This window comes from Corvus kubaryi, unplaced genomic scaffold (assembly GCF_017639235.1).
Source record: "Corvus kubaryi isolate FWS band 111438036 unplaced genomic scaffold, C.kubaryi_AGA036_p1.0 37386, whole genome shotgun sequence".
Classification (NCBI taxonomy): domain Eukaryota; kingdom Metazoa; phylum Chordata; class Aves; order Passeriformes; family Corvidae; genus Corvus; species Corvus kubaryi.
Genome location: NW_024581128.1, coordinates 3,431,155 through 3,443,950, shown reverse-complemented (window position 1 = coordinate 3,443,950; position 12,796 = coordinate 3,431,155). Strand labels below are relative to the sequence as shown.

Below are 12,796 nucleotides of genomic sequence, written 5' to 3'. Positions count from 1 at the left end.
AGAAGAGGGGGGAAAGACATCAACCGCCCAGATGCTACGCCGCGATTAGTGGGAGGGAAAATAAATAATCAAGTATCTCATCCGCTGCTTTTGGGAAGGGCTGGGCTGGCTGGGATCCGGCAGCCCCTCCTCTTCCTTCTCCCTCCTCCTCTTCCTCTCCCTCGCTCCCAGCCAGCCGCTTTTCCACGGAGGGGGCGAGACGCTCGCAGAGCCCGTAAGTCCCCCCCCGGCCGCAAGCGATGGGCGACATCCCCGGCCTCGTGAAAATCAGCGTCTCCCTCAAAATCCAGCCTAACGACGGGGCCGTGTATTTCAAGGTGGACGGGCAGCGCTTCGGCCAGAACCGCACCATCAAGCTGCTGACCGGGGCCAAGTACAAGATCGAGGTGTCCCTCCGACCCGGCACCGTCCAGGCTACGTAAGTGCGACCGTCCTCCTCAGGGTGGCTGCCCCGGCCCTCCCCTCCCTCCCCGCTGCTTTATTTTTAGACGTTTAATGTTTTTTCCTGGCAGGCTGACAGCGCGGGGTTTCCGTGATTTCTCCCTCCCCGCCCTTTTACTTTGGTGGCCTCGTTTCTGGGTCCCTGGCCAGCTGTTCCCAGTGCTCCGCCTGGCTGGCTCGAGAGGGAGGCCACATTTGGGATTCGCTGCCTTTCCGCTCCCTCCCCACCTTCTCCCGGAGCCTTTTGAAGCCCAGCTCCTTTTCTCCCTCCTTCCCCGCGGTTTTCGCTGGAGGAAGAAGCCCCTCCTACACAATGCCAAGCCTGGCTGCAGCGTGGCAAAGCAGAGACTGGGACCAGATGGGGAACCAGCTCTGGGTGGAGGGGCAGCCCTGCAAAAGAGATTCGACTAACCTCTCCCCAGCCATTCGAAATCAGACCCCTCCTGCCTCTCCTTGCTACTCCTTCCCTGGATGACTACAGAGCCCTGACATATTTCAGGAGCCCCAATGAGTCAGCAGCACATGCAGGTCTGCTAAAATCCCTGAAGCTTTTCCCTAGCACAGAGGCTGCCAGGCTGCAAACCCACATACTGGCTCCAAACTGCCAGGAAAGGGGGAATTCAGGGCTGAAAGGATGGATCTTGTCTTTTTGCAGGACTATGGGCATCGGGGGTGTCAATGTACCACTGGAAGAAAAATCACGGGATGCACAAGTGGCCTCTTACACAGGGATCTACGATACAGAAGGGGTGCCCCATACCAAAAGTGGGGAGAGACAGCCTATCCAAGTCAACATGCAGGTACGTGGCTCTCCAAGCCTGGCATGAGAGGACAAGGGAGGGCAGCAGGGGGTTGACTCCCAGAGAGAGTGTGGTGAAATATTCCAGGGCGAAGTCTGATCACAACTGCTGCCTTCCTCTTTGCTTTGTGTCAGTAAGGCCGCTGGCCAGAACATAGCTGGAGAATACACGTCCTGCTTCCTTCTCTCCTGAGAAAACAGCATGGGCTGGGAAGAAGCAGGAGGTTTTCTAGACACCTGAAAAACCCTTTGGGGTGCTGCAGCAGAAAGAATTTTTAGCTGAACCTCCCACCTCTTCTACAGGACATACTGTATATATCAGGCAGCTCCCACCGAGGTTCTTGGTTAGGAATCCAATCCCTTGGCATACAGGGACCCCTCTTTTGCCTGGCAGCACCATTTTTTTTGGCGCAGAGCATGCCCCAAGCACAAGGTGACTGCTCTCCCCTTCCATCTGTCACCTTCAGGATGCCTGAGGACCTGCCAGAGACTAAAAGCATGCATGAGAACAACCCCCCAAGGCTGTCTTCTCTCTTTTCCCATATGCATCCATTATCTGCATCCACAAACCTAAGTTCTTATTTAAGTGGCTCCTCACCCCTGTCTTAAAGAGAGGTTCCATGGCCCCAAAGTGAGATGACAAAAGCTCCGGCCCACAAGGCAGCAGAGCTGACAGAAGAGAGGAAGAGCAGCAGGCAGATTTCCACAGCACTCTTTGTGTGGTATGCTCAGTGTGCAGGGGGAGATTTGTTTTGTTTTATTTTGGCGGTTTGTTTTTTTTCTTCTCCTTAATTATAGTTGTGAGGGATTCCTGCTGTTTACTCCATGTCCTCTGTACCAAAAAAAGGAATCAGGGCAGTAAGCCATCTTCATCTGAAGCTCTCTTAAGAGTCTTTTCCAGCTTATACAAGCCCACCAGATTTCAACATTCTATGACATTTGCTTACTGCACACAAGATTTCATATTGATCTTCAGTATTTTTTTTCTGGGATCATAGTTTAGCATAGTAATCCCCTTCTGAATGAGAACTGTAACATCTCCATTTGGTGTTTCTAATAATTACAGTGTGCCTGACTTAATTTTGGAGACCCACATCACATTACTATTTCATAATCTTAGGTTAATAAGACTAATATGGAGTATTACATTAATCACTTTTAGATACAGTCACCTCCTTTTAACACCCAGGAAAACCAAACACAGTATTATTTCACAACGAGCTGAACACAGCTGCTGGATGCCACTGTTGAGCACTGTAATTATATTTCACCTTGTACCAGGAGGAGAAAGGACAGCATTCCCAAAAAAACATCTGCTTTGACTAAGGTATCCCTATTTTGCTGGTCACCTTTACCCTTAAGTGCAGCACTGATGTGAACTCTGAAAATCTAGAAGTTTAACTTTTCCTTTGGAGAAAACCAAGTCAAATCACAAATGAAATGTAAGGAGGATCTGATTTTCAGGTACAAGCTCTGACATGGTTTGTTGCAGCATCAGAATGAGTAGCCACAATATTTGCCCAAAGAGTTGCTTTTACAGATCAGATCCTGGGATATTAACCATGAAGCTAATAGGATTTTCAAGCATTAAGCAGGTCCTCAATTCCTTTTAGGAACTGATCTTGATAGATAGGTTCATCAGTACAGACTTAAATACCCACAATTGATACTTTTAAGTATTAAACATAGGCAACTCAACATGGATTTACATGTTTGACTCATCATTTAGCTGCTTAGCTAAGCAGAGCTGTAACAGATTTAGGGAACAAGCCTCAGATACCTCAGTCTGAAAACTGCTTTGAACACCTACTTCCTGAATCTTCAAAACTGAGCTTATTGCAAACAGCTTTAAATTTTCCTATTTCCTTCAACTATGAGGAACTTCTGCCTCCACTTCCTTTTCTAGAACAGACAGAATCCTGATGCATCCTGTGGTGGTAAGGACACTATTTAAGGCATAAAAACTGAATTCACATTAGAAATAGATTGTGAGGTCAGTCCAGTAATCAAAAACTAGTTTGATACTGCCAATCTAGTGCCTGAATAACTGAAGGTCCGTAAAGATCCATAAGAAATTTTTTCCTATCTGCTTTGAAACTTTAAACAAATAATTCTTTATGTTGCTGCCTTAGACATCTGATCCATGACAGCCAGAGTTTATACATGTTAAACAGCAATCCTGTTTCTGAATTCCAGAATCTGATTATTTGTTTCTGTTACCTGATAGGTCAATCATGCCCACTATCCAGAAACTGCTGAACTGTCTGGAAAATGGTGTAAACTAAGTTAGAAGCCTGTCTTTGGGCCTCATTTTATTCTTGATCAGACTAATCTATGATTGAATAAAGAAGCTAGAACTCTATTACCAGGAATAAATAGCTATCAAATCACCTCAGCATGCAAATTTAGATGGAGTGATTAAATAACTATTTACTCCTATAGCAGCAGATGACAGAGAAGAGCAGACAGGGAAATACAGTTAACCTGAAGCCTGACCTGCAAGAGTAGGGCCATTCTTCCTTCCTGGGGATGCTCATATACAAGCTCAGTGGAGTAGCCAGGATCCAGCTGCAGGAACCTTGGGAATTCAGGAGAGCTCTAAGAATGCAGAATATTCATTACGCCATAGAGCTTCTGCATGTGCTAAGTACTGGGCTGGGGGAGGCACATGGTAGTAGAAAAGCTCTGCAATTAATTTTTTCCTTCTACTGGAAACCCACAGCAGTCAAACTACTCAGGGTAGCTCAGCAAACTGGGTCATTGAAGGAAGATTAAATTTACTTTCTTCATCTGTCTTTTTGAAATTCAGATCCTTCATACATTAATGAAATGAAATACTGCTCTTGTGTCATATCACCTTCTACGAATGTTATTAGAAATGCTGTTTCTTCCTCAGTTTCCACACTGAGGGTGGCTGATGCTCCTCTCTGACAAGTTTTGTGGACTGTGCACAGTAATACCCAATGTGCTAAACCTTTACTATCTTGCATTATGAGTGTATCAGGACTACTATCAAAGATGATAGATTAAAAAAAGCCCTTACTTAAGATTTTAGTTGCTGAGAGAGATAAAATAGCCTGTACATCTGATTCTTTCTTAGTCAAAGGAAGTGGCAGAAATATTTCAGTTACTCCTTCAAGGTAACACTTGTAACTGGAGTTGAATAAAACCCCTCCACTTAAGCACACAGCAACTTCTGCTATTGACAAGACTAAATTTAACTTACCACAGAGGGCTGAGGGAAGGTTTAATGTCTGTTACACAGCAGCAGCTTACAAACCACATCTTGAATCTAAAAAAAACAACAACAAATGTGTCCTCCTGAAAAATCTGGATACAGAAGACTCTGCTTGTAAATCAGGAACAATTTCTCTGTAAAAGGGCTTTCATACTGACTTTGCAGGTGTGATTATAGCAGGCAGATGACCAAAGATCAGCTCCCAGGCACATGATAGGAATGGAAAACAGTCAAGTGAAGAAGCTGTCATTGAAGTGAGTGACGGAAATACTTAAAAGGAAAAAATACTGAACAATGGTGCCGTTCAGTAGCACTAAATTCACTATCTAGTATCTTCTAACAACATAACACAATCAACAGGCCGTACTACTGGGACCAATGGCAATATGTACAGGCTTCACACCCACACTTCAGATTCTCTGCAATGTCTCAAGGCACAAGAACTCAAATTTTCCATTACCATTAAAACTGAAATCAGAATTTATCCTTGAAAGCCTCACTGAGGTTTTTCTGATGTTTTACAGGTGTCTAGCAATGGCTTAAAGAAAATAAACCCCTTCATTTTACAGAACTTACTATAGCCATAGTCTTATTCACTTCAAAGCTGAATGCACAGACAATTTAAAGTCAATGTCTCACTACTTCACTGTATTAGACGCTTATCTGCTAAACATGCTGATTATCTCTTTAGTAGCTCCTATTACTCAGCTGCACTATCACAGTCCAACTAGCAATTACAGATGTGCACAAAGAACTTCTCTTGCTTAAGTCTCATTTAAAATGTGGAATAGAATCCCAGGGAGGGAGTAAGTGGTACAAGAGCAGCACATCTCACTGCAAACACAAGACTCCAAAATGCAGATACATTAAAGGTTTCAGACTGAGCAAAAGAAGATTCTTCCCATCCCAGCTGCAGCCTGTAGGTATGGTATAAAGGTAAAGTGATGGTCTGTATCACTGCAGATTAGTGGTACATGATATGCAGTATATACAAGCTGTGTCATCTTAAGAAAGATTATGGCTTTGATTTTTGTTGTTAGTAACATTTATCCATATGGCAACTTGAATATTTTTACTCCCTCGCCTATCCCAGATGTGAGTGCAGGAGGACAGTACATGCAGAATCTGATCCTTCACGTTTTATGCATGGCTACGCATAAAAGACTTTATGATTGCTGGAGCAGGTTTTACAGATCTTTGATTTATTGATCTGAGGAACAATCATCCTTATACCAGGTGTTTTACATTCTGCAGTTTCACAAGTGTTATTTCTCAGGATGAGAGAGAAACCAACAAAATAATCAGCTCACTAACACTGGTATTCCCTCTTCTTCACAGTTTAATGACATTGGTGTTTTTGAGACAGTCTGGCAAGTCAAATTCTACAACTACCACAAACGGGATCATTGCCAATGGGGAAACAGCTTTGGCAGTATTGAGTACGAATGCAAACCAAATGAAACACGCAGTCTCATGTGGATCAATAAAGAGACCTTCCACTGAAGAGACGGGAAACCAATACTGCTGGACAATCTCCCTAAAGAAAAATCTACCTTTTTAAACCAGCAAGAAGCCTTAACAAAGGCATACTGTAACAATCCTTTGTCCACAAGGTTCCAACAACTACCTTGTATATACAGGTGGTGCCACTAAAATATTTGCCTATTACTGTATTTTAAGTTTACCATGGCATCTGCAACATTCTTTATCTGTCACCCTGAGAAAAATGAAAGGTTCATGGTAAAGGATAGCTGATAGCTGGGTAGGAAGTCATATCATCATAATACTGTTGTAAGTATTTGGATTATTCCGACTAGATGTAACAACTTTTGTGAAGTGTTTTGCTTCATTGCTTAGAATTTGGATTAACATCACATTGGTGATTTCTGTATTTACATTTGTGTTTGCTCTTAAATCAGTGTGTTCTTTCAAGCATTTTGTTGTACCGTCCTCCCAGTGAACAGCAAAAAATTAAAAATGTGGTTATTTGTAGATTTAGCTAAATGGCAGCTAATGCACTGTTGGTATTGTGCTTTCATACCAAGGGATTTGGGAACTCATTCTCCTTTTTGTTAAGTTCTGTAAGATATTCTGTGAAGTTTGCTAATTTACCAGATCTCTCAAAATAGGATTCTTTGTTGTTAAGTTTCCCAGTCTTTGAAATAGCATTAGGAAATGGTATAAAACATGATGAAGGAAGAGCAATAAATCAGTTGTGTTATCAAAGACATCTAACAACATGGCTAAGACCTATCTTAAGATCATATCGTATCCTTTAGAGATACAGCTGTCATACTTAATTTATTTCTTAGAGTAAGAGTTCTGATATTAAACTCCATTTTTCTTTTAATGGCACATTGCTGAAATCAGTTAAATTCTACAAATCAACATTTTCAAGCCTGACCACTGTGTTAATTGACAAGATTTCTGACCAACAAACATTCAGTAGTGTGAAGGGTACAGATCCCAGTGCATGTTTATACATGCACTTCACTCTTTCAAATAAAGATAAGCATGTAAGCATTTGCATAGTTATAACTAAAGGTGCTACATAAACACTAGATCAGTGTTTAACACAAACAGGCAACACAAAACAGACTTATCTTTTATTTCAGTAAAGACACAGAAGCAAGGAAACAATTACACTTGTCCCGTCCCCAGCTTGGGTTGAAGTAAACTGTCAGTTCTTGCATTCTCTTATTCCCTTTGTGAATAGTTTGTAAATTGTGTATGTAAATGGTAAACATGACTTTTGATCTTTGTAATAAAGGACTTAAATGATTTCTTCTCTACTATGGCCATCTAAATGAGCTGAAAACACTGTATTAAAAAAGGCAGTGGTTTTAGAGAAGCAGACAGCAGAGGTTATGTAGCCAGTGCTTTCTGAGAATGCTGTCCAATGTCCAATGTCCAATGTTCTTCACCCAAAGCTACTGTTTCTAGGAAGCACAGATCCATTGTGCTAAAATGCAGATGGTTAATGTGATAACACTCAGTAGAGCATATTAATATGCAGTTCCAGTAATATAGTGTGCAAAGTAAAGATTTAGGACAGAGCTGAATTAGCAAAGAAATATTTTCTTCCACTGAATTACTAATCAAAAGGCTTTTCTAGTTGCCTTGCAGATTTCTACAGCCAAAAGAACTGACAGTGGCACTGATGTAATACACCACTGGAATGGTGAGCTAGCCAGTTGCATCTCCACTCTAAGCAACATTATACAGGCAAATTTTACTGAAATGAAATTCTAGAAATAATCTTCTGCATTAACTTCTTTCCTATACTTTTCCTAGAAATAATTCTTCAAAATGAAAAAACTGACGAAATTGAAATCTGCACTTCAGACAGAAGTGCTATTGCCAGCATTTTAGCAGAAGTTTCCAGACGACATGCTTTAATGATTCTGGACTTCCAGCTGTGAATCAGTTCTGTCTCTACATTACTAGAAAAGTGATTTTATTCTGCAACAATTGGCATACTTTGGTTTATTTTGTTTGTACATATGAACACATGTACACTGGCACACTGGCAAGAAATACATGTGACACATAAATGCACAAACTTCTGTCCTAGTAAAAAACATGTAAGACTCACAGTCAATTGCTCTCCAGCATTTAAGAAATGCTGCAATGAATAAATACAGCTGATCCTGGCACAGGAGGGTTGTTATTATCAGCCAGCTGGAAGTATACCCTTCCCAAGGCAAATTCTCATATCCATATTAATGCCAAATAGGGCATCTCTTTTCTTACAACCTAGCAGGTCCTGTAGCAATTCAGTTCAGAGGATGCTCAAGAAAGAGGCTGCAGATGGAGTGAGTTGCTTTTAAAAGGAAGGAGAGAACAGCAGAAGAACTGTGTCGTACAGGTCCCATATCCTAAGACTGAACATTGCTGCCCAGGATTGCAGCACCCCTTTCACAGACAGCAGCAGGGATAGAAAGAATGAAAATTGGTTCACTTCTCTGGGGAATGTGTAAATGGAATTTATCAGCTCTTATATCCTTCTCACCTGGGTGAGGTTTAAGCATACAGAAATGTGATTTACATTCTTAAATGATTTGTGTTTCTTAAATAGAAGACTATTCATGTGGTCTTGATTGAGTATCCATACCACCAGCTCTGATACTTCACACATGTAAAGCAAAATAGTCCCATCAACTTCCCCTTGCTCATCAAGTGCTTTGCTAACAAAGTAAACATTTGCTCCTATTAAAGGAGACCCAAGATTTCAGCAGCTTCCTGGAAAGTAATGTTTTGAATTTCTTTCATCCAGGATAACTCTGTTGAATATTCATAGAACTTGAGTCACTACAAAACTGTTGCTGTGACAGTTTGATGCATTATTCAATCAGCAGCATTTAATCTCCAGACAGGTTTGTTCTTTACACAGCTTTTTCTAATTAATATTTTCATTTTTATACAGAACTCCATAATTCAGGACACAATACACTAGGACTAAATATATATGTCAGAAAATGCTGACAATGTGTCGATCCAGCTGAAACCACAGAGCACTCATAGCTGGAGGTTTTATAAATGAGAGACTTGAAGATTTTTCTCATGAAGTGTCCAGCTGTCATTTTCATAAGAAAAATTGAAACAAACATTCCAAATCTTTGTGTCACTTTTTCATCTATATTTAGAGGTAGCAGTTAGCACTATGATACTGCTGAGTTACAGGATTCAAAAGCAAGCTGTTAGTCACAATTATTACAGTTGTGATCCTGCATAGGGCTTGTATTATATTATTAGATTTTGCACAAGGCTTTGTGTTTACTGCAGCTACTACAGGCTTTAGTATCTCCTACCATCTGACTGTATATGAAACAGAAATGATACACATCAAATCTCCATGCACTACTTTCACGTGGTAAAGAGGTTTTACTGGCTTCAGCTGAAGCTCTGTCTATTGGTTTGCAGATGCAGTGACCCTTACTGATTCCAGACTAGCAAAGAATCAGAAGACCTCATTTATAAAATTCTCTGTATAAAAGATGTGAACAGAACTTCTATACAATGAAGGTGTAAGTTTTGTAATACAAGGCTCTTGCATGCCAGCAGAGGTTCTTTTCCACTTGGTTAAGAGCACTGCCCTCACATCCTATGTAAAATTTTGATGTATGTGCTATGTGTTCCATTCTTCTGAAGTCTCCATGCAAAGCTTTGATTAAATAAGGATGTGGCACACTGTAAATGCTAACCTCTTTCTGAGATCTGAAACAAATGCTGTGACTTTCAAAATTCAAAGCAGCGAGCATTGCCTTAATAGCTACGTCAGCCCTGAAGCACAAAGCAGCAGTATAACGAGTCTTACAACATTCATGTTTTCCCTTAGCTCTGCAAAGCTCACAAGCAATGACTTGCAAAGTCCCCTTAGTGCAGCTAATCCAGACCTTTGGCCAGGAGAGATGCACTCCTGCCCACTGCATGCTTGGCAGCTTTCACCAGCATTCCTTGGACTTCTTCCTTTTCCCCCTCTCCCTGATACCAGGATTTAAGGCTTCAAATCCCTGTGAGCCTTGGCTTTCAGTCTTAGGAAGACAAGGCTGCATCAAGCTAGGAAGAGACAAACCAGTTCTCTCTGTATCACTTTTCTGTCTCTACCGTAAGGTTTTGTGAGTCCTCCCACTGCAGTTACTGGAGTTTGTAATCTTTTGACCCACAGTGAATTGCACTATGAGCACATAGACACAAACAGATCTCCATTGGAGACATGGCTTAAAAGCAATGACCGTCTCTCCATCAATTTTTATGCTAAAAAATATTGAATTTAAAAAAAAGTTCATAGCAGCATGTCTGCATTGACCAAGTGTAAGGCTCTGATATTCTGTTTGTCCTCACTCACACAAACTTGAGTCTCGATGCTGCCATCCATGTACAAGTGCTTTGCATGCTATCTGTAACACCTGAGTTTCCCTCCCCCAGAGAACAGGCACTCCTACTCCCTTTATCCCAATAGTGTGGAACAGCCTGGTATCCTATCTAGGATCTGCAGCCTTTGAACAATTGTGGGCGAAGAAATGATAAACTATGAGTGGATGATGAAGGCAAGAACCACATAACTGTGCTGGTGGTTAGCTGGACCTTCTGCTCATTCTCAGCACAGAAAGGACAAGTGACAACACGGTCAGTAGTATCCACATGAAACTATACTGTATGTGCTACAGGGACCAAATGTTCTCAGAAGTTTGAACTGAATCTCTCTGAGTTTAATGTGAACCTCAGAGGGTCTGCAAACAAGTGGCAGTAGTGCAATATCACAACACACACTCTTTTCTGACTGTGATGAATGAATCTCTCCTGCTCACTAAGTTGGTATGCCAAGAGATTCACCTAAGGTACTTCCACATTTCAGACTTACTGGAGAGAACAAGCTGTGGCCAATTCTGCACATAGAATAACTAGAGTTGGTGCTTTTTTTATTTGTTGATTGTTGGGATTTTTTTAATTAACTGTGTAATTTTTAATTTTCACTTCTGAGACATCTCTGCCTAAATACTATGCTACAGGCAAGCTGACAAAATGTAGGAAACACCAGGGTGTGAAAATACAACTGCAGTCATCCCTGTTCTGGGATGGATGTTATATGACTACCCTCCAAAGATTTAAAAAGCATTAAAACAAACAAACAAAAAGGTATCTTGCATCTACTCTGTTCAAGTCTGGCAACATTCTGTGTATCAGAACAAGGTAATAGCCAGATATAAATGTGCTGGTCACCTCATTTTTAAATTCACAATGTTTACACTGAACTTTGCTACTGTTAAGGTGGGTGGGAGGTAGATGGTTAAGAAAACAAAAGTACCAAATGCACTCCTGGTACAAAGTTCCACCAAAACATATGAAGTAAATATGAGAGACAGATTTGCCCTAATATGCTAAAATGTGAATGAACTGCCCTTGCTTAAAACAGAACTGTAAGAATTTAGACCTAAATATTTTAATACAGATTAAGTAGAACTAAAGAAGTTGAGGAAACACTTTCAGGGAGGTTGTTTTAAATGCAGTGAAAAGATTTCTTCTACAGATCATTTACCCTATCTTAGAAAATGTATTTTTCTCCAGGGAGCAAGAACTAAAATTTTGCACCTGGAAACAGGTACAGAATCAGTTATACAATGAACTTACAGAGCTGAAAATTTTCTTGCAGGGTTTTTTTTTTTTCTTTTAATAAAAGCAGCTATGAATTTTGACTTCTTTCTGCTTCAGCCTTGCAATGTCAGCAGCAGCCCTCAGGCACAAATAAGCAAGCAAAGAAGGAATGCTGACGTGTACTTAGCTCCAGAACTGAGAGATGATCCAAACAGCACAAGAAAGGGAGATTATTTGCCATCTTGCAGTGTGCCTATAGCCTTTATTCTTGGAGAACCATGACTAGGACAGCTAAGTATGCAAGTTTTTCCTGACACTCCATTCTGTAAATCCATGAGGAACCATGCCTTATCTGAGACACTGGCTTCCATCCAGATATCTAAAGGGAAAACATTGGAGGGGCATGGGCTTGGAGTCATGGTACGAGAAGGAGACAGGAGAATCTCAGAGTGTGCTCTTGACCCACAGGCACTGGGGGAAACAGTCACTAGTAGTCTCCGTATGAAAGTATAACAATACCAGAGAACTCCCAAAAAATCTCTTTTGGTAGTCTCCATCTCAGTCCCCTATAATACTTCTTTCCAGTTCTGCTAGAAAGACTGTTCCTAACCTCAAAAATCTCCTACTGAACTCCCCGTGGTTTTTATTGGTAAGTAGCTTTAAGCTCAGTGTCAGTAACTTTCCACAGATTTCATACTAATCTCAAACTTCTCAGGTATCACATCCTGTCATTGCTTATCTACATCCCCTAATGTCACCTCTCTCATCTTTCATCAGTAATGGACAGAGAAGCCTTTCTTTTCTCTCAGCAGTTGCTGTTCAATCATTACTCATTTTCCTTGAAGGCTCTGGAGTAAGTGGCTATTTACAAAATATAAGACCCCCAGTCAGTCAGTAACTTTTAATGTAATAATCCAAGAGGGTGGGAGAAGCAGCACTATATTCCATTGTATGGAATGAGCAAGGAAGCCCTTATACCTCCAATACAGAGGGCATAGCAACTGAGTACATCAATACCCTGTGGAGCAGCACTCCTTCAGGACAAGAAGTACTCCAGGCAGAAGTTGGCACAGCTCAGCCAAATCAAGCATGTTGCTCATGTTGCTGAACAACATTCAAGCTGGATTTACACTATATAGCAAAGAATTTCAGTTGAGGAGAAAAAAGGGTGCAATCAGTTCTAGCCCATCTCCTTCTTACCTCTTGGCCTTTTATTAAAATCT

At 41.2% G+C, this 12,796-nt stretch overlaps 1 protein-coding gene across 1 annotated transcript; it reads left to right on the top strand.

The window, feature by feature from the left end:
• Positions 1-136: 136 nt before the first annotated feature.
• Positions 137-7,270, top strand: CNRIP1 (cannabinoid receptor interacting protein 1). Its single transcript, XM_042036677.1, has 3 exons — positions 137-418; positions 1,097-1,241; positions 5,817-7,270. Exons 1-3 carry the CDS (start codon positions 240-242, stop codon positions 5,979-5,981), a joined length of 489 nt encoding a protein of 162 aa, XP_041892611.1. The 5' UTR covers positions 137-239; the 3' UTR covers positions 5,982-7,270.
• Positions 7,271-12,796: the final 5,526 nt, after the last annotated feature.